General features: G+C 38.6%; 1 protein-coding gene across 5 annotated transcripts in view; it reads right to left on the minus strand.

Moving 5' to 3' along the window:
- The window catches only part of ATOSA (atos homolog A), a 47,540-nt gene continuing 21,479 nt past the window's right edge, over positions 1-26,061 (minus strand). For 2 of the 5 annotated variants that reach the window (XM_061446974.1, XM_061446973.1), the window contains exons 2-13: positions 24,448-24,535; positions 16,144-16,328; positions 15,055-15,257; positions 14,509-14,634; positions 12,382-14,230; positions 11,767-11,883; positions 10,743-10,822; positions 9,885-9,993; positions 8,910-9,068; positions 6,970-7,038; positions 5,940-6,139; positions 1-599 (exon numbers count right to left, since the gene is read on the minus strand). In XM_061446974.1, the coding sequence (XP_061302958.1) occupies positions 446-599; positions 5,940-6,139; positions 6,970-7,038; positions 8,910-9,068; positions 9,885-9,993; positions 10,743-10,822; positions 11,767-11,883; positions 12,382-14,230; positions 14,509-14,634; positions 15,055-15,257; positions 16,144-16,328; positions 24,448-24,499 (3,303 nt within the window). In that variant the 5' untranslated portion in view covers positions 24,500-24,535 and the 3' untranslated portion in view covers positions 1-445. Of the gene's footprint in view, positions 600-5,939; positions 6,140-6,969; positions 7,039-8,909; positions 9,069-9,884; positions 9,994-10,742; positions 10,823-11,766; positions 11,884-12,381; positions 14,231-14,508; positions 14,635-15,054; positions 15,258-16,143; positions 16,329-24,447; positions 24,536-26,061 lie in introns of those variants that run through there. The other 3 variants (XM_061446975.1, XM_061446976.1, XM_061446977.1) reach the window with 2 other exon arrangements.

Consider the following 26,061-nt stretch of genomic DNA (forward strand, 5'->3'; position numbering starts at 1 on the left):
TTAAAGACATCTGTATATATTTCAGATTTCAATATTAATGCCAAAAATACATAGTATGATTTTACATAGGATTTATGCTACATTAGAACACTGAAGACAAACATCACTTGAGTATTAAATGAAACATTAAATATTAAATAACTGAAAAATAAAAAGTGTAAACACTAAACTACCTTGGGAATTTGCTATTGCAACACATCCAATGAAGTGGTTTTAAAACAGTACAAAAAGATTAGATTTAAGTATATTTCCAGTCTACTTGGAATACACAAAGCTCATTCCAGAAACCTTTCAAAAACTGGTCCAGGATCACATAAGAACCTTCTCTCTCTTGAGCGCTATTTTCATTCCTTTACAGACTTAACTTTATACTGCCACCTCTACCAGCCTTCGCTCGTAAGGAGTAATCAACAGTAAAATGAATGCTTCAGTTTGCCATTGTTTGCTAGCATCTTGGTGAAAACTGAGGATTTGTTGGAGATTCAGTGTAAGATTTGAGTTCATATGCAGCGCCGCTATCAACTTCCATGGATTTCCGAGAGAATAGGAGCCTTACATCTCTGTGGAGGTAGATCTTTCCAGATTTAGAACTCTGGAACCTGAAAAGATACAAATATCTGTATTATCTAAACCAAAAGTTTCATCTTTAAATATGGTTGAATAAAATGTATTCCTTTAAGAGATTAAGGCAAAAAAACCCAACATTTGAACACACACAAAGTCAAGTTAAAATGAAAGAACAAAGAATAACCTAATGTTTTTGATCTGCTTTGTTTCCTTCAGCATTGACATGTTCTGTTCCTAATCACCAACGTGGTGCACAGCTCTGAAAGTGGCATGGAATAGTTGAAGTTCACACTGCAATTTTGTGTATTGAATATTAAAGCTCTCAGCAATCTAGAAAGGCAAGAAGTGCTCTTCAATGAGCACTCCTAAAAATGCCCAGAGGGTGGCCTAAGCACACAGAAAAGGGAAAGTTCAGCTATCAACAAAGACATATATACATATTATGTATATATATATATATCTCTCACTTGTTAGCTACTATACAGACTTCATTACTCTCTTTATACAAGTTTACTACTGCTTTATAGCACATGCCAAACTGAAGTCCAACTCAAGAAGCAGTAGGTAGAGGGATCTTTGCAGGCAGACAGGAAAGGTTTTAGCATGGAGCTATTTCAAAGGGACTACAGTTCACTGGCCTAATCACCAAAGTAAACAGCAGCCAGTTCCTGCGCCCATTTATCCTTTATGCTGTAACTAAACAGCCTAATTCAGGTCCTCCAAACCTGCCAGGAATGTGCCACTTCCACTTTCCCTGAGATTTAACAAGTATATATAGAGAGGAGAGATCTGCATTTCAGAGAACTGTATTCTATAGTCTTTATCTGGCAGAACTCCCTAATTTCCTTCCCTCAACCAGGAAAAGCAGGAGAGCCTAAGGAGCATTTCTTATGGCAGCTGATGTTATCTCCATGCCACAGTAAGGGAAAAAAAAAAAAGCTATCGCTACTGTAACAGAAATAGAAACAGAAAAGCTACTGCTATTCTAATGACCAAATGATACCATTACAAAAGCTGAGAGCAGTGCACACTGTATTATCCCATGTATTACAATTAGCACAGATCTTTAATAAGCATTTACTCATTGACCACTCTGAAGCAAAAGTAGTACCTCTTCAATTAAACCTAGCCATAATCAGGCTGAAATTGTGACAGGGAAGAAAGAGACAGCTACAGAAGACATGTCAAGGTTTCATCGTCTGGGGCAGCCAGGTTGTAGAAATGGATTCTGTGCCCCCATTTCATTCAGGCAAGTGATGTAAAACAGCCTGTAGTCATCCCCACAGCCAGACAAAGGAAAATCCTGCTCTCCTAGATACAGCTGTCAATGACAGTAAACGTGGTGGGGTCCAGCAGAATGTTCCTACTGGCTCCCACAGAGCTCCCATCCATCACTATTTATTTGCTTGGTGCTGTCAGTGTGAAAGCCCTTTACCCGATAGGCAAAGGAGAGAGGATTCTGTCTTAAGACAAGACTCTGGAGGAGAGCACAAGAAGGAAGACTGAAAGAGGTAAGAGACAAACTGAACATATTAATTCAGTTAATTCAGCATGTAGGTCTTCAGACAATTTAAAATGAAAAGTAAAATATTGGAAGAACTTTTGCAGCAAAACTATGATTGAAATTAATTCATCCAGAACAGACAGATCTAGTTATCAGAGCACCATCATAAAGTAGAGCTCAATTCCCATTTTACACGTGGATCTATCGGAAAATAATTAGCAAGGTCTATTTTTAAACTTCTCAAGCTTACTATTTTCTATTAGTGCAAATTCTGCAAGACTCCCTTTGCCCAGAAAATACCACTTCCCTGTAACTTGGCTTTTCTGAGCATGACATTTCACAAGGACTGAGGATGATTCTATGATTCTATGAGTGGAGACAGAATTCAGAGGATTCTTCTCATCTCTGCTTCCACCACCTTTTTTCTTTGAGAAATGTTCATCATAGTAATTGGGATTTAGAAACAGTGCTTTTCATACATGCGAATACATTGGAATAATCAAGAGACAACCATTACACACACCACCCGTGAGGGGTGGTAATGGAGTGGCCAGCACGGGACTGGCTCAGGAGCTGTGGCAGCTTCAGTAGTGTTGTGTAGAGGAATCAAGAAAAACACAAAGGTCTCTGACAGATGGTGTCCTAGGAACAGTTACAATAGGCAAATACAGGAAGGCTTAAACACACAAAGATGAGCTAGAAAGTCTGACAGAGGAAACAAAGTGACAAACATTACTGAAGAAATAACAAATACAAGCATAAATCCCTTCCAATATATTTTATATGCCATCAAAATTCACGAAGAACAGAATAAGCCTCAGAAACAGGATATAGCAGGATGAGCACAAAAACATAGGTAGCAAGACATGTTTTGCAAGTGGAAAAGACTATACAACACCATCTGTAAAATATCTAAGTAAACTGATTGGGACAAGGATACAAATGTCAAGATCATGAAAAAAGCAGAGAGATCAGTACATCAGTAATAGCAGCCATCTTCAGCTTCCACCAATAAATTTATCATATGCCACATGAGAAAATCTTTTCTTTTTTAAAGTTATAACACCTTGAGGAATCACTACTTTTAACAACCAGTTTCAAACTTACCCTCCACCTAGCCTTCAGTAACAACCCCTGTTTAGCTGTTAAGCAACAACAACGATGCTCCATGCAATTAAAAGAGGCAATGTCCGTAACTAAAGCTGTTGACCAAGCTTTAAATACTTGAAAAATGCTGAGCTCTGGGCAGGTTAACTGTTTAATTGTCTTTTATAGGGATGCCAGAATGTGACCTAGAAACCTAGATGGTCATCACCTTCATAGGCAGAAATGAGGCATGAGCAGAGCTGGACTCGCAACTCATAGTAGATAAATTACAATGCAAAAATCATTGCTTCACATGCAACAAAAAATTGATCCCCAAAACATCTCCAAGAAATGACTTAAACTCCAGATGCAACTCTTGATTTTCTTAATAGTGAATGAAGCTCAGCTGTCCTTTCAGGCTCCATTTTATATCTCAATACTGTAGCTGTGGGTATAAATACAGTCTAATGGCACATTGAACAGTATCTCAAACATATAAAGCTGCATGCAGAAGCTGCGTACACAATAAATCCGACATTTTAAAGAGTGTTATAGAAAATCTGGCTGCCAATGTTAAGTTCCAGACCTGTGCAAGCATTTCTGCTGCATTACCACTTGAAAAGAAGCTTTCATAATGCAAGTGCTGACAACTGTGATTAAGGCCTCGCAAGCAGATGCGACCACAATGCAGCTTACTGGTGGTGACTTCATTTGTTTTTTTAAATGAAGTTTCAACATGTAAGCTTAAGATGCTTGTTTTCAACAACTGCTGCAGCTAAAACTGAAAGGCTTTTCTAAGCCAACTTGAATAACAGAAAAAAACTCAATAGTTTAATTTTTTTAGGTTTGTGTATAAGTTTTCAGTAAAACAGCTTTGAGGAAACATTGCTGCTTTTTAAAATGAAGTTTGAAAACCAACTTACGTAGAAATTAGTATACTAAGACTTTTTAAACTCTCCTTATTAAAATCCATCTTTAGTAAAGAAGGCTACTAAATTGACAACTGAGACTTGTAAAATCTGAAGTACTCTTTAATAAATCACAAGATAGATGAACATAAACCCCCATAATATTTCAAGGAGTTTTGTAGTTCTCCAGTTGTGAGAAAGGACCCACTGTTTGGGTTCATCTCTGAAGCAAAGAACTTCTGGCACACTCTGCAGGTGCTTACTTTCCCAACTAAGCAGCTAAACATTTTTTTTCAGACAGAAATGGATGCATTTCAAATTACCTATTATAAATCCATGACTTGATCCCTCTTACATGCCTGAAAGCTGAGCTAAATGGTACAGGTATTTCAAAACTGGAAGAATCAAAATAGCATTTCTGCTTCTCAGTAGGTATCAGAAATAGGAAGCTCATGAAAGAAGATTTCTAGCTATAAAAGCCAACAGAGAGGAACCCAGGTTTGACCTCAAATAGAATTATTGGGCCAGTCTACAACAAATTTACAAACCACATTAAAGCAGAAATGTAAAGGGGACACAAGTCTACAATTCTCCATGCCTGTAGGCCAGACTTGGTCGGCCACAGACTTTTTCCCACCTCTGCAGCTGATGCTTGTCCCCAGTTCCTCTGCATCAGTTAGCTCAACATACAAGTGAATGGGGCCTTTATTTGGCCTACACATTCTTTTTCAGAATTTAGCCCAGAACCACATTCTCAAGTTAGATATGGCAAGTTAGTGCAGCCCAAAAGGGTGAATTTCAATCCAGGCTAAAATTCAGAATGAAAACACAGTTCAGCAGCCTCAGCAGGATGCTATTTTCATGCTCCAGTAAACCAACGCATTTTTTTATGACTTTCAACTTTCATTTAATGGGAAAGCTTGGCCTGGAATCACTGCCCTAAACAAAGTTGTGTTTCAGAAGTCTGCTGGGTAGAAATCAGCACCACTAAATAGGGAAAATAGTATGTATCAGAATTCATTCTACAACAAGTTAAAGAGAAGAGTATTTGATTTTGTTTTGCTTGCTCACCCCAGAATGTCAGCTGCCATTGTTTTTTCCAAGTGCTGCAATGAAAGCAGTGGGCCTGCACATATGTGGTTTGTTTTCCACAATGCAGGCAAAAGTCTGCACACTGGAGAAGGACAGAGTATATCCACCATTCCTCCTTTGTTCCAAACTACAGTCTCCAGAACCTCCTGAGAGCAGCAGCACAGTATCTGGTTTCAGGCAGTGCTTTGTAAATCATTTAAGGAAGATTGTGTGAATATTTTATAAAGTGAAAGGCATTATCAGCAGTTTTGCATCATGGAACAGGCATTTACATTTTTTACCACTAACCTCTGTATTTTTAGGAGTAACTCAGAATGCTTTTCATATTACAAGCTATTCTGGTAAAGAGGCATGCATGTGGGACACTGGGCACCTTCTCTACATTGATCCTTAGTTTTGGCTTTTCCCCATGTAAAATCCACACTCGCTATTTCATGTAACCTCAAAAAAAGTACGTTGATCCAGCCAGAACTAGATCTCTCTTACTATTAAGCTTTACAAGGCTCTACAAAATACTTCAATGCCAAAAAAGAGCTTTATATTTTAACTTCGTTTCTCCCAAGCAGAGTCCAAATTATTTATTAGCTCTTCTTTCGCTGCTGTCTAGCTTCAGGACCAAAGTTAAAGGCATTCTTTTTGTAAATCAGTCTGTATACAGAAAGGTTGGCTGGGAAAGAAATCATGAGATAAATGTTGTGAGGTACTTGGGGTTTTTTTGTGGCTTTGTTTGTCTGGGTTCTTTTGATTTTGGGTACTTCTTTTATTAACTCTGAGTGGCTTACCTCAGATGTATGAGGTAGCGTAGTAGCCTTTCTTCAGTCTGTTGACTGTTTTCTTTATTGACAGTTCTCTTGACTTCTCGTCTCACAGGAACAGAGAAAGTTCTTTGCCGTAGGAATGTTTGATGATTGGCTGGCATTTCTCTCAAGTCATAGATCACCACAAACATCTTCACCACAGTTTTGTTAGGGTTAAATAAGGTCTGAAAAGACAAATAGTTCAATGCAATGCTCTTTAGAGATGGCAAATTAATAAAACATAAATGAACAAACAAACAACAAAACCCAAACAAACTCCACCTGCCAAAATAGTCACCATCCTCTATGCACTTTGTTCTGGTGCCATATAGAAATGTTTATGTAAAAACATTGTGCAGTCTTTCTGGTTTTCAACACCTCAGCTACTAGCAATTCCCACTTTTAAATATAATACTGAATACAACCTCATCTGAATGAAACATCAGTGTATGAATACTGTTTTGCTAATCTGCATCCCTCCCCGTTTACTTTTCCAGTAAGCTTTTTGTCTACACTATTTTCTACACACAATATGCTCACAGGAAGCACAGTGGTGGGTTCTGCTTTTAATCCTGAAATGTGTTACCGTGGATTGGGTTCTTAAAAGAAAGAGGCAATGACTGTGATTTACTTTCTAACTTTATTACCAAAAAAAAAAATAAATTGGTGGTGTTAAAATATTACAAAATTTAGATACAACTGAGTATTTAATCTTAATCCCTTTAGAAGGATTTCAGAATTTGGACTGTGGCCCAATTACTTCTCTGTTACATGTTCAAAGCCACAGTGTCCCCAACTATTCTTAATCTTCAGCGACTGATTTTAAGTCTCTTCACAGCACAGATGGGTTCAAAGGTTGGGAATCTTCTTATTTCTGCTTTGAATAACTGCAGTACCTACAGAGACGTACCATTTCCACTGCTAGCTTTGTGCTCATCTCCAGTAACCCCATCTCCTCTGCATGACTTCCTTGATATTAGTGGTTTCAAGGCACCCTTATCTGCTGAATACGTACCACTTGTATTGTTCCTGAAGGCGGTACCCGATAACCCCTTTTACCAAGGGACTCTAAAGTAATTACACCCTAGGAAAAAAATAATAATAAAGGACACGCATTTAATTCACAGGGGGAGATGTAAACAAATCAAAACATTCTGTTCATATAATTGCATTCATTAAAAACAAAAGAAACCCAAAAACTAGTAATGCATAAAAACTAAAATACAGAGAAGGCAATGAATTTAAGATGCAGCTAAAAATCAACAGTAGGGGCCTTACAGATACTTTGGCAGATCATTAGAAGCTGTGCAATAAGTGGTATATTCTCATCTTGTAAAGATCCAAGTTGCTGCATTTCCAAACTAGCAGTCAGGGAGCTATGGCAAAATAGAGCTGTCTTTAAAACATGGCTCCTAAGTTAAAATGGAAACTTTGTCTCCTCCTTTCCATTTTTATATCACCTACAATTGCACCAATATACCCCATATCTCAAAGAACTTATTTCTGCTTTTCAAAGGCAGCAGATGCACTTAATCTTCCATTCCAATCCAAACTTTAGCAATGATGACATCTGCTTTTGTACCAGCTGTGAACTACAGAGCATCCGAGTGCGCTGGAACACTGCTGAGGCCACCCTTAGGGTACTGCCCTAGAGCACAGGTTTGATTGACCTGCAGTGCACAGATGTTCGCCCCCACTGCACTGGACTTAAATCCCCAGAACCCCCAAACAAACAACAACAAAAAAGACCCCAGAGGAGAGAAACTAGCTATAAAAACATGAACAATGTTTCTGATGATGGAGGCACTATACAAACGTTGTATTAATCCTGGGAGACTCAGCCATAATAACATGTTCAGAGCATGTGGAAAAGCCTGAAACAATGAAACGCAGCTAGGAAAATAAGCAATGCTACTTTAACCATTTGAGGAACATCAGAATCCCTTCACCTCCTGGAAAATCACGTGAAATAATCTAGAAAAATGAAAGCAAAACAATAGATACTTCTTTGCAGTGGTTAAGAGAAGATATATAAAAGTTTACTCAAACTTAATTTGTAAAGCCATTTCATTTTCTGAAGGTTGTTTTCATTGCTCTGACCTTCTGCCAGAAACAGAAGGTGAGAAATATGTTAAGTGCCATTAATTTACAATCTCAATATTGGGATAATCAGATGTTCATTGCTTTACTTACTTACTTAAATGGACTAAACCTCTAAAAATTAGTAACACTGAGGTTCCTTAACAGGTATTAAGAACAAATCTAGCTGCCTAATTCAATGTTATCATACAAGACATCCCTTGATTCTTACAAGGAAGCATGCTTTTTACAAGGAAGCATGCTTCTTACAAGGAAGCACTTTTAGACATCCAAAACCCATGCTGTCATTGTAGAAACATGGAATTAGCACACAAATACTGAGAACACAAATACTGTGTTGGTGTGAACATCAGCAAACCATACAGCTTGTGAGAGTGCCACATGTCACAGTAGCTGAGACATTATTTGCTTTAAAAGAAAGGGCTGAAAAACTTCTGTACCTAAAGTCTCCATCAGCAAATATACCTTGGCCTGCACCTAAGCCACTCTGGCAGTGGTTAGTTGCCCAGGACAGCTGCTTGTTGGGACAACAAAATGTATCCCATTAAGTCCAGCTATTGCCTCACTGCCTATTTTAAGATAGGTGAATAAAGAGAGATGGTGGGGGTTGACCCCTCCAATGTGGAGGGAGACAAATATGTCCAGTATCCCAGGGTGAGAGCAGTTGGATGGTGCAGCAGAGCAATGGGAGGAAAAGCACTAGCTAGGGAAAGGAAAAGGGACAGAACTCCATCATAAGCAGCTGAAAACAACAGATCCCTTCAAACCCACTTGCTGAACATCTACTCATGGAGCTCTTGTTCTTCATCTGCACCTATCAGAATTTATGTAAAGCAAATCCAATCACATACTTACCATGTAAGGAGAGGGCGCATTATCATCTGAGACGCTGTAGAATGACACTTCAACTGGCAGAGTCATGTGTGTTGGACAAAAGACTCCACTTGCTCCTACTTCTGCTGTGAAACCCTCCACGACGCCAAGTGGGTCTAAGCGAAAATTCAGGACAGATTCCTGAAAAACAAAACATACAGAGCTTACATTGGAAACACCTCAGAATATAGCAGCAAACCAGGGAACAGGTTTATATAAAACCTTGGGTCTGTTCTAAGGTGACCTGCCAGAAATCAACACTGAGGCAAGAATTATGATAAACAGCAGAACTTTCAGCAAGATGATATGGGTTTAAGAGAAAGCACCATCCACATCCAGTCTTCACCCTACTGAAACCGGTGCAAAAGCCAGAGAATTTTATTGCAGCAGGATCTAGGCACAATTTTCCTTGACATATAATAGCTGGGAGGGCAGGGGAATCTAGAATCTGTAACTTTTCTCAATATACTCACTCTGTATTTCAGAGCATGATACAACCCATTAATACACTTGCTATCAGTTGTTGGTATTTGATACACTACACAAAGTGAAGAGCTGGAGGCTACACTTTAAATACATTCTGTTTACTACACTGATTCAATACAGCTTTTGTGATCAAGTAGTCATTAAAACTGAAAATGTAAATCTTTTTTTCTAGGTATATACATGGACAATTACAGATTATTAAACCTTATTTAAGTCAACAAAACACCTCCTCACTTGACCATAGTGGGAAATAAAAGTTAAGCAATGCGTTGTGTCTGTATCTCTGAAATAGAAGATGTCTGGGGCATGAAATATGTGCCCTTACAGCTGGAAATTAAAACAAATTTTATTCAATTTAATTATAAACTTTTACATTGTAATCAGGCTGGAATTATTCACAGTCAAGTACTTTTCAAAGCAGTACAGAAGAATAATAACAATACCACAAGAATTCCAGAGAATATGCAATACCTCAAAGTTTCCCAGAAGGCTAAGACTTGTTACTGGTGGAGCACTAGAACTTAGGAATGGTTTCCCATGGCTCTCTGGATCCCTGTCTCTGTTTATACATTGTTGTGGGCTATTAAAAAAAAAAAAAAAAGAATAAATATAAAGGATAAAAGCATTGGCTTTTGTCTTCTGGGTACAAAGAGCTCTAGAAAGGATCATTTACTTACTGCATTACAAAATATTGTCCTAAAGAAGTAACAGTTGAACATTGCCTGGTAATACTTTAGCAAAACATGTTTGAATTGACTGAAAAAATACAGTCACAAGTTTTACATTACAGGGGTTGAAGACAACAAAAATGTAGATTGTTCATTAACTCCATTAAATAGGAACCAAAGTATCAGATTGTTCTCTCTTGCATGCAGGTATTTTTGTCTTGTATCCTGATGTTTCTAACATCAAAATACCATACTATAAGCTGTTTATGTTAACTATATTAATGTACAAAAGGCCACAGTCAGTTCCTTTTATAAGGTAAAATGTTTAACCCATTCAACACCAAGAACAAAACAGACACATACATAACACTGACTTGAAGAAGAATCAACAATTACTGTATTTTGTTTGAAAATTCAAGTGTATATGACAGCATGCCTCCCCCAGGACAGAGGTCATCCTGGCAGCAGCTCTCATACCATGTTTATGCCCCAGAACTGTGCTAACCTGGAACCCTGTGGCAACTCAGCTGCCAAGCCTTATTTCAAAAATAAGGATTCTTTTTGAAAGGCCCCCATTTTCTGTCTTTGCTAACACGATTTGTGGTTGCATATGGATATGTCTCCCCAAAAAATGTTAATGTTGCTTGTAAATAAAACACACCTTCTTGCAGACAGACATTTCAACTGCAGCAGTGATGAATCCAGATCAAAGCACCCAGACTGTGTTTTCCTTTGAGGAACCTCAAAAGGGAAAGAACATGCTAATTTGAAAACTGTACCGCTAGCAAGGGCAATTTTGCCAAGTAAGCACAAGTTTCCCAACAATTTTCATGACATTACAAAACTATGAACACAGAGCAGAAGTAAGTCATTCCTATGCATTCTGAACCTAGTGAAGAAAATCCCAGAATTATTGATGACAAGACTGTAAATTCTGGTTTTAAAAGTATTTGAATAAAGACTCGTTCTAAAAAGGCATCAGCCTCTTGAATGGTACAGAACATTACTATTAAACAGGCTGTAACAATTTCCATCCGAGTTCCCTGAAAATATGACAGCTTTCACAAGCACTGAAGAATAAAACATATCAGGCATTGATTACAAAACATCACTACTTCAGAAGTTTTAATTGAGATTCCCTTTTTCTTTAAAGACTCCCAACAACCTACCAAGAGCTGTAACACTTTCCCAATGTCCTCCTGTCTTATCACAGCAGCTTTGTATCACTGAGTCATTCAATGACATCTCTGATTGCTGAAGAATATACAGTACAAACTGTTCACAGAAACAAAAGCTTTGGAACAATAGGCAATCAGGTATTAATAACTCACACAAAAACTCTTAAATGACAAAATATGTTAGCTTACACTAATTTGCAAAATGCTTTCTTCTGTGCTCTAAAATAACACCAAAGCTTTTTTTTTTCCATAGAATTTTCTAATGTCACCCTTTGTTAATCTTGATAGGATCTCAACAACTACCTCCTTAATATTCTCTTTTCCAGAATTATTGTTCGACTTCATGTGAGTGTTAACTCTCAAATCTCCACTTGCAAGAGCATTCATTCTGACACTGAAAGTAAACACACACACTTCACCTAGGTAACAGGTCCATTTTTCTACCATACATAGATTCTAAAAGAACAAAATACCTCCTTTCTCAGCATAACTCCAACAATAACTTACAGGACTTGAAAGCAGAGGCAATCCAGTTCTGGGATGAAAAGCCTTGGTTGACGTTCCATCCAAGGATCGAAAATTATGTTTCCGCCATGTATTTGCGTGTTTTGAAGACGGTGCTTTCTGTCAGCAAAACAAATTTACCCAAGATCAATGGGATATTTCAATGGCCTATCATGGCAATACTTTCCTTGCTGTGATGGAGAGGACTTCTGAACCAGGTGGATCTGCATCATACTAGCATATTATGAAATACTTAGTATAAATATGCCTTGACTCAATCTACAGTCACAGAGACTGGTCACTAAAGATCACATAATCTGAGACATTGGTGTACTTATAAAAAGACCGGATGCTTAACTGCCTGATTGTCGTTCATAAGGCTATCACCATAAGCAGAATAACATAATGTTCTCCTCAATGTTAAATTTGTAATTAAGAAGGTATGGGGAAGGCACTACCAGCCAAACATTACTTCAGACCAAACCAGCAATAACAACATGCTGCTTTCTACGAAGTCAGACTTAAATCCATGTTCATATTGGTCCTTAGCAGATATGGGGTATAAGCTATGTGACTAAGAGCAGCTATATGAATTGTTTTTTTCCTCTGTGTATTTACCTGTACATCTGGGTTCTTCAGCCGCTCACACTTAACTACACTGTCTTCTGTAGGTTTCTTCTGAGAAGTGCTTTGTAAATCGACACCTATTGGGTCTTCATTCTCATCATGTGCAGTTTTAGTTTTATCTTGTTTGGTTTTGTTTTTGAAACTGTCATGGTCTTTATTTAAATAATTCTCAATACTAATAAGCTGAGTGTTTTGCTCATAAATAATTGGTTTTTTTGAGTCTTTATCTAAACACTTGAGCTCATTTTTGTGCAAAGAGTCAGAAACCTGCATCACAGTTGCCTTTTTTGTACCTTCAAGTACTCGGCATTTATCTATCTGTAAATTGTTAAAAGAACTGTCCGTGCTGTTGTTCTCGTTAATAACTGTTCTTTCTTTAAGTTTATTTGTGCAAATCTGTTCATCAATGCTGCTGAAATTTGAACACTGTTTAATTCTGTTGGTTATCTGGTCTTTCTGTGCACAACCAGAATGTTTCATTTCCGATTTATCTGGCAATTCAGATTTATTTTCTTTAATACATGATGATGATGATGTGTGAATGTTAGTAAATGCATGAGAAGTTTTATTGGAAGTCTGATGAAATGCATTGCGGACAGCTTCACTGGGTTTTGATAAAACTAATTTTCTTCTTGCTTGGAGTTTCAGAGAAGGCTTCGATTCTCCATCAAACCTAGAAGGACTGATAGGAGTATCAGGTGTCTTAGTCCTTGATTTACTGCTGTCTTCTAACGAATTAAAATCAGATTTAGCAAAAGAAACAGAAGAGGGTTCCTTGCCTTTCTTCAGCAAATTTTCATCTTCATATGTACTTCGGAAAATCTTTGAAGTAACTGGGCTAGTCTCATGTCCTTTTAAAGGATGTCCAGTAACATGAGAAGTAGCCGGATCACAATGAATCAAGTGTTGGGCAATCCTTGCTATCACTTCCTGCCGCTCCTGGAGCAGAGAATCGATCAGGGGATTGCCCTCTCCTGCCAACTGACGGCCACAATGGTTCACTGGAACACGGGAGTCCAGCAATGTGATCTCTGGTATTGCTCTAGTTTTCCTTTCACTGCCATCTTGCACCGCATTGTCTAAGCTGGAAACAGAGGAGGTCTCCTTGCCTTTCCTTGGCAACTTTTCGTCTTCATAAGTACTCCGAAAAGCTTTCGGTGTAGCCAAGCTGTTTTCATGTATGTTGAACGGACGTCCAGTAACAACTGGTGAAGTAGCTGGATCACAGTGAATCAAGTGCTGAGCAATCCGTGCAATGACTTCTTGTCGCTCTTGAAGTAAAGAGCCTATCAAAGGATTGGTTTCTCCTGTGGGCTGATGAGAGCAATGACTATTCGAAACACGAGAATCAGCAAGGGAAAAGGATTTAAAAGTTCTGACAGGTGCTTCATGAGATTGTGTCTTACTGTCTGCTGTAGCATTATAGCACTGAACTTTAGACTGCGATGCCCCAAAGTCAGATCCAAGTCCAGTAGATGGATAAAGTTTTAAATTTCTGAGAGATGTGGTAAATTCAGGTGCCTTTTTTCCATTAAGTTGTCCTTCAGGTGTCACTGTCCATGTCTGTTTCCCACAGAAGCGCTGTGGACTGGAAGTACTGCATTGCTGTGTCACAATGGAATCACTGTGCTGATGTAACTTACGCTCTTGCATTCTCTTTTCATAAAAGCTAAGGTTGGTGTGAATACTACAGGTCAGTACTGGGTAGTTCGATTGTCTGGGCAAGGACTGGACACTGACTCTCAAGGCCACGTTGTGAGAAACGTTTGGAACAGGAAAGACATGCTCAGTTGGTGTCTGGGAAAACTTCCATTGCAAGTCCACATCTGCAGCGCTCACCCTGAAACAATACAGAAAGGCATTTACAGAATTATCTAAATGAAGAGTTTTTAATTATCTACTTCATAACACAAATTTCTAAATAAAAGCACTAGAAAAAGCAGCAATTGCTGTACTTTGATAAGTGTACAAATCCTATACAACCACCAAAGAACTGGGACAACAGCATGGCACCTTCTGAAAGCAAACAGGAAAACTAGAGGGAAGGATGGTTTTAAGACAAGTTGCAGCAATCTGCAAACAGCAAATGAGTAGTATTTTTTTCCATCCCAGACATACCTGTACAGAATGTTTCGGGGAACAGCACCATGTGAAACGCTCAGCCACGCGCTTAGCTGAGAGAAGAACACAAAAGAGCGAACAGCCAATAAAAGGGTCTTCTCTTCAATAAATCGATCTCCACTCCTAAAATGGAGTAAAAGAAACACATGGATGCTGGCAAGAATGTACACTATTAGAACAAGAACATTTTCAAAGCTTCATTCTGACAATAAAACACAGCTAAACAAACAAAACAATGAAACATTGAAGATTACAGAACATGATTTGGTTTTATCCACAAAGTAATTCATACAATTTAACATAACAAGTCATGTACAAAAATCTTCAGCTAGGAGCATTTCATAATCTGTGTTGCAGAGTGCGCACTGCAGAACGTATGAGTAGATGACTATGATTAAAAGATGTTCAGATTTCATTGGTAAATAGTGGTTTTCTTAGGGCAGTCCTCATGGCTATGGACCAGTTCAAAACCACTCATAACTTTAAGGCCTTTAATATGACAAGATTCTTGCAACTGTCAGCTAATCCTCATATTCAACTTACTGTCGAGGAACTGGCTCCAAAATCCACCTTTCTAATAGCAGTGCATCTTGTTTGATTGCAGGGTCATTTAAATCATTCCCCTCAGTGGTGGGCCCTTCATCGCTATAGCAACAGTCTGGAAGCAGCATCACTTCTACCATGATTGGAATATTGTTCTTCCACAATAGCATAACCTCAGATCTGGTTCGCCTGGCTTGACGACACTGAAGGAAAGAAGAAATGTCAATGCATGCAAGCCATAAAAATATTAGCCAGATTTAACTGTACTTTAAAAACATGTTCCAAAGTACTGGCAAAGGCTAAGGGTGGAATTCTGTAAACCAGGTTTTACTAATCAGAGATAAGATTCCAGAGCTATTAAATGAAAAATTATTAACAAATCCTTTTATGGTTGCCATTTGAGCAACTTCTGTAGACAATTATATTAAAAAGAGCACATAAAACCACGTTTCCCCAATAACTGTACTTCGCTACCTTGTACTTGTCTCTCCACAAGTCATCCTCTTGGATGGACACACTCAAGTATCTTTATAAGTTCTGTGTCTTGGAGCAGGCTAACTTCTACATGAATAATAGCTTAAATTCTCACAGTACTTAGGAGCTTTTACTTGAAATGGGGTGCTCCAACCTTACTCCCCAACAGAGTAGCTACATTTGTTGTGTTCATGGTTTTGGGTCACTAACTTTTCAATAATACCTGAAAAAGCAAGAAGTTAGGCAAGTCAGCCTATATTTTCTCAAAAAAAAAAAAAAACAAAACGAAACAAAAAAACCATCAAAACCAAACAGACCAAGAATGCTAAGAATAGCACTCACCATTTGCATAATAAAGACTCGAAAATGTACTGCATTGAAGTAGTCATGCAGAATTTCATGTTCAAGGATAAAAGGCTTAATGATCTCTCATTTTAAGGACAGCTCTATTATTAGTATGATACTGAATTACATAGTCATTTAAATGTGGGATTGACAGAAAGCAATTGTTACTCGTGCTAAACTGTGACTCTACCATGGGGTTCTCAGCTGACTTCGATCAGGGTAGCAAGGATGCCCACCATGACACTTAAAATGAAACGAGTACCATCATACCTGAGCAAGTTTGTCGCTGCATTCATGCTTAGTTGTTGGCAGCTGACCTGATTGTGCCGGCGGGCAATGAAAGCCCTCTGTTCTGCCTTTGATCGAGTACTCGGGTGTTCGACCTTCAGTGATCAGCAAGGCCAAGGAGACCAGGAACTCCTCAGCTTCATACTCAAAGTATTCATCCAAAGTATCTGTCAGTTCAAAAAGACAAAGAAATGACATCTGCTGTATACTAAGCTTTCAGTTGTTGGCTTAGCCCACAGTTTTGTTTCAATTTACATTTAAAACGAGAGCTATGGGAAATGGATCTTTGTACCACACTGGCTGCACTCCCTGTAAGTTACTGTACCACCACAAAACAATTTTCCTCGTCCCATAACATTGTTGCTACAAGCAGACAAGATTAGAAATACTCTGAAGAACGATTCATATCGTAACTGGTCAGTGCAGCAGATGTCAGCAGTGCTGAGAAACAATGGTTTGTGCTGTGAACCACAGCTGGATCACAGCCTCCCTAGAAGAAAAAAGTTCCCTGGGTTCTGGTAGGGAAAGTCTGACGGCAATATGACTTGGCATTGTTAGTATCATGGGATAGAAAGAGAAATCACAGTACATCATAAAATACATTAAAGATTGAATAAGGAAAAAAAATATTTACTTCTATTAGAAAAAGTGGGACACAATGTTCTTGAAGTTTTTACTGTGATTCCCTCCTGCTGAGAGCAAGGCTTACTTGAGAGGTCCATTTTCAGTTACCATTAACACACAGGAAAGGTTCCCAAGGAACATACAGAGTGTTCATTGTTTTGTACCATGGTCAGTCTAAACTTGCGCAAAGAATTAAAACTCAACAAGTCTCCGCAGACAAAGCAGCAGCTGGCATTGCTCTTCATGAATTACCCTGGCACACTCTATTCCCACAGAGGGAGAATGTTCCCTGATTTTATGGTGTTGTTTATGGTATGACCACCCTTCTCCTTCTCCCTCATCATGAAGATGTCATACATCATTCAAACAGATTCGAGTACAACCAGATCATGTCACTCCCTTCTCTGCTTAGAAACACTTATGTTTCAAAATGATTTAGTTACTGAAGAGGTTCAGGAAAATCTCTTTTCTGAAAAACCTAAACTACTTCTACTTCAGAGTCTATTTTAAGAGCAGCAAAGAAAAGCAGGTGGAGGCAAGGCTGCCAGCAGTCCTTCACCTTTATGCTTTAGGGGAACAAAAGCACATGACATCTTTACAATTTTAGCTTAAATGTCCTAAGTCATCCAACAAAACTGCCACAGGAACTGAGTTAATTTCTATTCACGTTTTGATTACCCTGCATAAAACACCTTTCCACTTGGAAAGAAAAGAAAGTCTCTTTTGTCTTCGTTCCTTCATAGCAGAGCGTTTGGCAGACATGGCAAGACAGGCTTCAGAGATCCATACAAGAAGAGATGCATGAAACAAAAGCTGCAATTAAATGTGCAATTACCTGCATATGCAAATTGTAAAGTGTGTAAAACTAGCTTTTGCATGTACATATTTGCCTAGCCCAGGCTTGTACTCCACAGACCCCAGGGCTTATAGCCTTTTTGACGGATCTACATGAAGTAAATAAGAGAAGCCAGCCCACTGCCAGGGAACAAAATTCATTGCATAGTCATCCTCATCTTCACTGACTCTTTCTCCCCACCCTTTTAAAGGGATGCACTTACACAGCTGCTTTCAGCAGCAGGGACAGGCTATAACTGGGCCCCTCTTTGCACTGTGTGCCCATACGCAGCCAGTGGTGCAGCACTCCTGACCCACACCAAACATGTCACACCTGCATGCACACATCTATGAGAAGACGCTAGCCACTGGACTGCCACAAACAGCACAGGTCCTGTGGCTCCATCCTCCATGGGGGAGCAGGGAAGGGGCTCTTCTGACATAGCTGTCTGCCCCCCACCTTGGGGGGCACCCTGACCAGAAAGGGACCATGGGCCCTGGAAGAACAGGGTGCTGCCAGGACAATTCATCTGGCCATTGCCTGCCCTCAGGCAGAAGAAAAACCAGAGAACAGATGAATTACCCTGGAAGACCCCACATGGCACGTGAACAATGCATTAAATCATCTGGCACGAGTTAAAATGGTTATTCATCTGACGGATGGCAGAAAATGACTAATAAAGGGTGCATGAAAGGAATAGTAAATAATAAAGGACAAGACACTTTGGTGGTGTTATGAGTCACTTCGAAAATTAGGCACCTGCTTTTTTTTTTTTCCTTCTTTTTTTCCAGCTGAAAGCCTGATGAGCAGTAGGCAAATCATTCTTGAGGATATGGAAACGCGATTTGCAAGGGCTCTGAAAAGCATTTGGTATTCTAGGTGACCAAAACCATAATGGCAGCATTATTTATCTAGAACAGGGTGCCCAGAGAAGCTGTGGCTGCCCCACCCCTGGCAGTGTTCAAGGCCAGGTTGGATGGCACTTGGAGCAACCTGCCATAGTGGAAGGTGTCCCTGCCCATGGCAGGGGGTTAGAACTGGATAAGCTTTTTCCAACCCAAATCATTCTATGATTCTATGATCTTTCTGCTAACACAAGCTTTGTGCTCATCTTTGTATGTTCAAGGCCATGGTAATGTCAAGGAAGCCACAGCTGGAAATATCACTACTAGAGTAATTTTCCTACTCTGACATAGAAGTTCAAAAAGTCTAGAAATTGTTCAGCAGGAATGATACTAACTTAAACCAGAATTGCCTCCTGCTTAGCAGACTAAACAGAAGGGGAATTCAACCTTGAGAAAATGTGTAAGAGGAATTCTGTTTAGTTAAAATAAGTAAAAACATCTATGGGTTTACAGAAAAAATAAAGAGCTTGAGCAAGATCTGCACATGCTTTTGCACACAGATCCCATCTCAAACTTGATCTTACTGTATGTAACAGAAACATGCACAGTAAGATGTGGTATCTGAGAATTTACCTTCAGTGATTTTAAATAGCAAGGGACAGTAAAACTGACAAGCCCTTTAATTAACATTAGCAGCTTACTATGTGAAGCTGTAGACCTTGTATTACTTCGCTCTCTTTTCTTAGAAACAAAAAAGATAAAAATCCATATTTGATCAGAAGCTTCTGGACTTGACAGAAATTAACAGATAAATCCTATGGCCTGAGTGCTTCTGCTGAGCTGGTTAGATGCAGGTAAAAAAGCCCACCCCCTTTTTACATGAAAAAAATCTGATATCAAAGCTTATATTGTATATCTAAAACACTCAGTGTCTTTACAGACATGTAGCACAAACTGACATAAGCCATAGACGGTCTAAGCATGTCTAAGATCCAGTGAATGTAGTAAATAAGCAAGATCTAGTGAATAAAGCAAGGTAAATAAATCTGAAATGAGTAGTGATTATTTCAGAATACATATGCAATACTACTTTATGTAAAGAGATAAAGCTTACTTCTAAGTTCAATTTGCAAACGCTGCCTCTGTTCCTGTATCAGACCCATTATTTCAGAAGCAACTAGTTTCTTGCCTTAAGCATAGGAGGCACATCTCGCTTGAGATTCAAATATGTATTGGCTGCAGTCACAAAAACATGATATTGCTTCAAAATAAAACTTTCATCTTCTTAAAAGATGGTAAACAGCAAGTATTCAACTAGGAAATGCTACTGTTTTCATAACAGCATTATAAAGACAGGGGCAATGCTTTATGTCAGCATTGTAACAAACTAAGTTTTTGATATGGACTAAAAAAGCACAAATAGCAAGGGATACTGATGGGTTTTCTTCAAAGTTCATGGGCATATTGATGTTTTTTAGCTCCATTAGGTTTATTTATCATTTAGTCCCTTTTCATAAAGGAAAAACCCCTATAAATATTGAAAAGCCTGGTAAATTGTTCCTATACAAAAGACACAGATGATGCAAGTTGATGTAATTGAGGACAAGGGTGGAAAGACATTTATAGAAACAGCAAACTCAGTGTTTAGTTATAAAAAGTCTTACAGTGTGTGTGCTGTAACCATTCTCTTTTGTGTATGAATCAGCCCTGTTTAAGAGACACATCATATATTGTGCATAGAGAAACCTCAATCCTATAATCTGACTATACAAAAATGATTACTTTTCTGCTTCATCTCTAGCAACGGGACATGCAAGTAAATAATATAAAATATGCATCCCAGCAGTGTCTGGGTTTTATTCCCCTTAAAATAGCAAAGAAAACCCAGTTACTTGACTGAGTAGGTTGGAATTAAAGTAACAAGACACTACAGCCCTTTAACAGATACATTGGAACTGAAGTTTATTGACCAGGTGGTCACAAGAGATAGCAGATGTCAGACTCCTCTAGGAGGGAAAAAGACAAACACAAATTTAGACTGAAGCTACTGCACATACCCCAGAACACACAGTACTGGAGAACTGGAACCTGAAGATACATCCTTGTTTCTTGCTTTGCCTCCTGCACATACCAACCTCAACTAAGGCTGATTTCATACACACTCTGGACAAGCAGAAAAGCCCATTTACCCAGAGATGTCATAAAGACAGTCTTCAAATCCTTGTCCTCCCCCACCCACTACACACGTGCACATCACTGGAGCACTGAAATAAAGAATAAGAACTCAAAAAAAAACCCAAAAAGTTAAACTGGCTGACATCTTAAAACACCTGTGGAAGTTAGGTAATAGTGCTAGGATGTGGTAGTAGTGAGTCACAAATCCACTTAACTGTCACCCAAGGATTTTCTCAAAACTTCAGTTAATCCACTTGTACCCAGCTGACTCCTTTCCCAAGCAGGTCACACTTACGTGGACCAACTCCCTTCCTTTTCCTATCACAGCATTTTCTGTAGTCATTACAGAAAACGTTTTCCTGAAATACATATATTAGAAGAGCATTTAATCTATTTTCTAGGCTTAGACAAGAAACAAAGACATTTGGCGCCATGTAACCCATTGTGCTCCAGGGGCCATCTGCAGTCCTATGCCCTATCCTGTGCAGGGACAGTGAAAGGGTAAACAGCCCTGTGCCTTCTTCCTGCCACAAACAGGCAGTGCCACTGCAATCTCCCTTAGTCCATGCTTATTTTATTGTCTAGCACCTTTCCTACTGCACTGCACACCACAAACATCTACCAAGCTTGTCCTCTTTTCAGAAGAGCTTGTTTTCCTAAAGTGATGAATTTATTCAGCTTGAACTATCCGTTAGTCCTGACCTCCACAGATTTGGAGGGCTATTTTCCTAGATGGCCCACAAAACAACTAATAATTGACTTTAAATATGCTCTGTAACAGTCTAGACCTTCCTGGAAAATCTTCGGGCATCCATCATGGATTTTGAAGGCCACCAATTTAAAATAATCAGATTTCTACCTCGCTTCTCAGAAAGTTGAAACCCAGTAAGCAAAGCAGTAGACTAGAGCGCATGGTGTGTTCTGGTTGGATTCCCAGCTGACAAGCCCTGCTCCTGACCTACCCCAGCTGTCCAACAGGCACCTTGGCACAGTTGCTACCTCGGCTCTCTGCTTCCTTCACGTGTTACAATTTTCTTTGAAAGACTAAATATATTCCTTAAGTACTTAGGGTTTTTTGTGCTTTTAGTACAGGCTGTCTGTAAGGAGATGCTTCAGTCTAAGAGTCCTGTGGCAGGACAGTCAGGCTGCACTATCAGCTTTCAGAATCCACCACCTCCTAGCAAAGGCATCGCTCTGCATTTACGAATGTACAGCAAAAGATCTCTGGCCCTTCCCCCAAAACAGTCAACTGGATAAGTTTCATTAGCTCACTATTCCAAGAAGTAGGGGTAAAGATAGGTCCATATTTTAAGAATAAAGCAGGGATTCAGGACACTACTGTAAAGGAAATGAAACACAATGTAAACATTTGACTAACAGCTTCTCTTCTGGAATTAGAAACACCTATGGGTGCTTTGGTTAACTAATTCCATGTTGTGCTTCACTTCAAAAGAAAGTTGCCTTGAACCCCCCCAAATTCATGATGAGCAGTCATATTGCGTCTGCATATTACAAGCCTGTAATTATATCTGAAGTCACACGCTTCAAAAGCCAGGCTATATTAAGTATAACTTAAGCTATCAAGACGTAAAGTCATGAGATGGTCTACTTGCTTCAGAAAACAAAGTATTGGTTAAGTTTACTTAAATTGAAGCATATGCAAGGAACTGGTTACCTTACGTTAAAATACTCCTACACAGACATTTTTTCCCCCCACATTAACTCCTTAGATTCTTAGGGACCACGATCTTCAAGGTCAGGGCCAGCCATTACGAAAACATGAGGACTGCAGCACAATACCTCATCTTACTCTTGCTGTCACCTTACTTTTTCCAGGGTACCAAACTGAACCACTACCTGATTATCATCAAAAGCAGTTCAGCTGTAGGCAGGAAATGGCAGCATAGGAATTTCACATTAGGATTGATGCATACCTGCTATTCAAAGAAAATATAGAGTATAAGCTATAAAAAATTGCTGAATCTACTTAGTTTTGCATAGCAGAAGAGGAAGAAATTTACCTGCTTATAATTAGAAAAACAAAACCATGTACACCACTAAGGGGGGATTTTTAAAAGTCAAGACACAGCTACTTGGCAGATGATGAAGTTAGCTCAGAGCTCCAGAGTAATAAAAATCAATCAGTACCAATCAGTGCCATCAGCTCCACTCCAGACTGCAGTGCCGCAGTAACTCCCTAGTACGTGTGTATCACTGCCTACTTACCACACACTTCTGCTGGATGCCTCTCACAGCATCCAAAGCTAAACTCAAGGCAGCTTTACCATAAATAAAGTTACCAAAAAGAGACTGGTCTTAAAATTGGGCTGGGTTAAAAAAAAAAAACAACCAAAACCATACATTTCACATTTAGTAAAACTTACTCAGGTTCAAGCAGCTTAATAAGTACAGAAGTAAAATCCAGTTATATTTATTTAAAGCTAAGATTTCCTGCAGTCATCTCGGAAACTACCACTCTTTGAGAGTGTAAAATGCAGACTGTTAAACTGATCTGGGTGTTCCCATCTTGCTTCCTGCATTTTGGCTGACATCCTATTTTGCCATCACCATACTGCTTACTGAGTCACTTCTCTTCTTCCAACTGTAGGTTTCTATTTTTATCTAAGCAACAACAGTTTAACCTGCTTCTTTTGATTTTTTTGGCATTAAACCAAATTCTAGATCCAATATTTGCATTTGGATCAAGAAAACTGGTTTTATTTTCTCTTAACTGGACAAAGAAAAGGAATACTGAAGAACAAATTATGTAAGCTGAATTCTTTCTTGCTCCACATGGAAATCACAAATTGTGAAGTAGGTCATTATGATTTCGTCACCTGTATTTCATAGATGGAAAGCAATACCTGAAAATATGAAGTTTAAGGCTCATTTCAAACCTAAGTTCAACAAAAGTTGCAAGAGATCTCTAAAATACAACTCTATTCTGACATAGGTAAAGAAGTGCTGAACTGTCAGTATAAAACTGTAAGATTATCAGTGCTGCAATGTTTAGCATTTTATGTATAAGCAAGTTGAAGGAACAGAACATACATTTCTGCTGATCCCTAAACTTCCTAGTCTACAAAACAAGTTGCAAAAGACGCCAGTTGTACTGACATGCTATAACTGGACAGGTACAGAAAGCAAAGAACACTTGTCTCAGCTAATGCCCTTACTTAAGCACATATCAATTTATGTTTTCCTTTATATTATGGTTTCCTAGATTGTGATTTTATTAAATGTGACTACACAAAAAACTATCAAGTTATAATGAAACAAACAAGCCTATTAGCTCGTACTAAGTAATTTCTGAGTTTTCCATTCATTCTTCTCTAGCTTTTCACATTTTTCCCTTGATTTAACTCATGCTCTGCCTAAATTAGCTTATGTTAGAACAAACTGCATGACTCAATAAACCTAAACCTACCTGAACAAAAAAAAAAACATAACAAACCAAAACACTTAGAAATCCTATTGCTTTGTCAGGTTTTTAAATTCTGCAATTCAAAACTATTCTTTTTCAGGTATATGTTAATTCATAAAAAAAAAAAAAAAACATTAGGAGAAAACATCTCTTCAGTAAGTACGTAGCTGTGGCACTAAGTATAGAACAGACACTAAGCTGTAATTGGAGGGGAATAAAAGATTTGTATCTAGTCTTCACTCTCACCATCAATACAGTGATTTACCACCCTCAAATATGCTGACATACATTTTGCTGAATTATACTGAAAACAAATTACTGAAATGCTCCTGTTTTAAATCCCACCCTAGTTCATAGGAGGAAGGGCAATGTGGAGATCAGACCTACGCTAGCTTCATAGTCACTGCCACCATAATGTGAAACCACGTCCAACATGCTTGGTTTGGGGAGCTGAAGGAGCCGTGTGTCACCCTAGAACAGAAAACAGAGTGCACTTAAGCTTACAGAACATGTGAAAATTTCTTCCTAAGGTGTTTTGTGGAAAAACAACTAAATACTTTTGTATTAAAATACAGATTTCCCAAGATGAGAATTCTAGATATAGTCAATATTTTCCTTTTTTTATCACTTCACAGCTTCCTTCACTGATGTTGATGATGACCATTTCATCTTTCGTCAAGGCTTCTCCAGCCAAGGGAACATTTTGGAGATAAGGATTATGATAGATGATGACCATCTTCACTGCTGTTACTCACTCATTCAAGAACCAACTTAGCCACAACTACATGGCTGAAGACATACAAACTGAAGGCTTTCATCAATTTACTCAGCCTTATGATAGCTGTAAATCCCACCCTGCAGCGACTCCACAGCTGTTGCTTTCTTTTCAAAGGAGGCCCGACATGAATTAGCTATGAAAAAGCATATGTATTTGGCTAAGCCTCATCTCCTTCTGAAGGACTATCTTCCACACAACACTTGCAGCAATTGAGGTCTGGGAAGTCCAATTCCATTTGGAAGCCAAGACATCCCTCCCATTAAACAGGTTGACGGCAGCTCTACATTGAATTCCAGCTGTGATAGCATTTTTATAATGCATAAATAAAAATGCATGCCAGAAATTTTATTTGAGGCCTTAAACACAAAACAACTCATGACAACAAACATAAGTTTCCTTTCTAATTTGTTTAACAATCCAGCTTGACAAAGATTCAACTATTTGCAGACTTCCGCAATATTTTATACAGAGATTGGCTTAAAGATGGAAAGCCGTAATTTGTAATAATAAATCACTCTCAGATGTTCCTGAAAAACAACACAGGACTGTTTAAAAAATACTTCAGTAGGTATTTCAGTGCTTATGAGAGCTGTCAGAGAGAGAGCAGCCCTCTATTTAAAATGCGACATGTTTGTGTCTTGTGGTGATCAGATGTTTGCTGAAGTGTTACTCAGTTTATTCCTCTGTAGCTTATCATCTTCACAATATAATCAAGTATCTCTGGGAACAGCATTCACAGTGATGTAGGGTTACACTTGCCAAAAAACAATGGGTTTTGAAATTCCCCTACTAAGAGTTAATCTCTTAGTATTTCATGCTTTATCTCATCACCTTAAGTATTTATCGTGCTTAGAAACTTTGACAATACACTTTAAAGTGTTCTTGTACTTATTTTCTTCTCAACACTGATAAAATAACACTTCTATGCTGAGGAGGAATGTAAAGTAGCCTTCAGCTCAGACACACTGAGTGAATGATTTGGAAAAGGCATTAAGGGTCTGAGAAAAACTCTAATGGGAGCATACAAAAATCCTGCTGGGGAAAGCCAGCTATGCTGTGTGAACATAGGTTCCACTGTGGTTTATGATCACCATGCATAAACTGGTATTCTTCTTCCCTAAGATCACTGCAAGAAAAAGAACAGTTACATCATGTGCTATTTGCTTCAAACCCATACTCAGACTTCTTGAATATAAACCAGAGTGATTTGAAAAGTGCA

The sequence above is a fragment of the Pezoporus flaviventris genome, unplaced genomic scaffold, assembly GCF_033815535.1.
Source record: "Pezoporus flaviventris isolate CSIRO_AGI_PZ_B2104156 unplaced genomic scaffold, CSIRO_AGI_Pfla_v1 ptg000006l, whole genome shotgun sequence".
Lineage (NCBI taxonomy): Eukaryota > Metazoa > Chordata > Aves > Psittaciformes > Psittacidae > Pezoporus > Pezoporus flaviventris.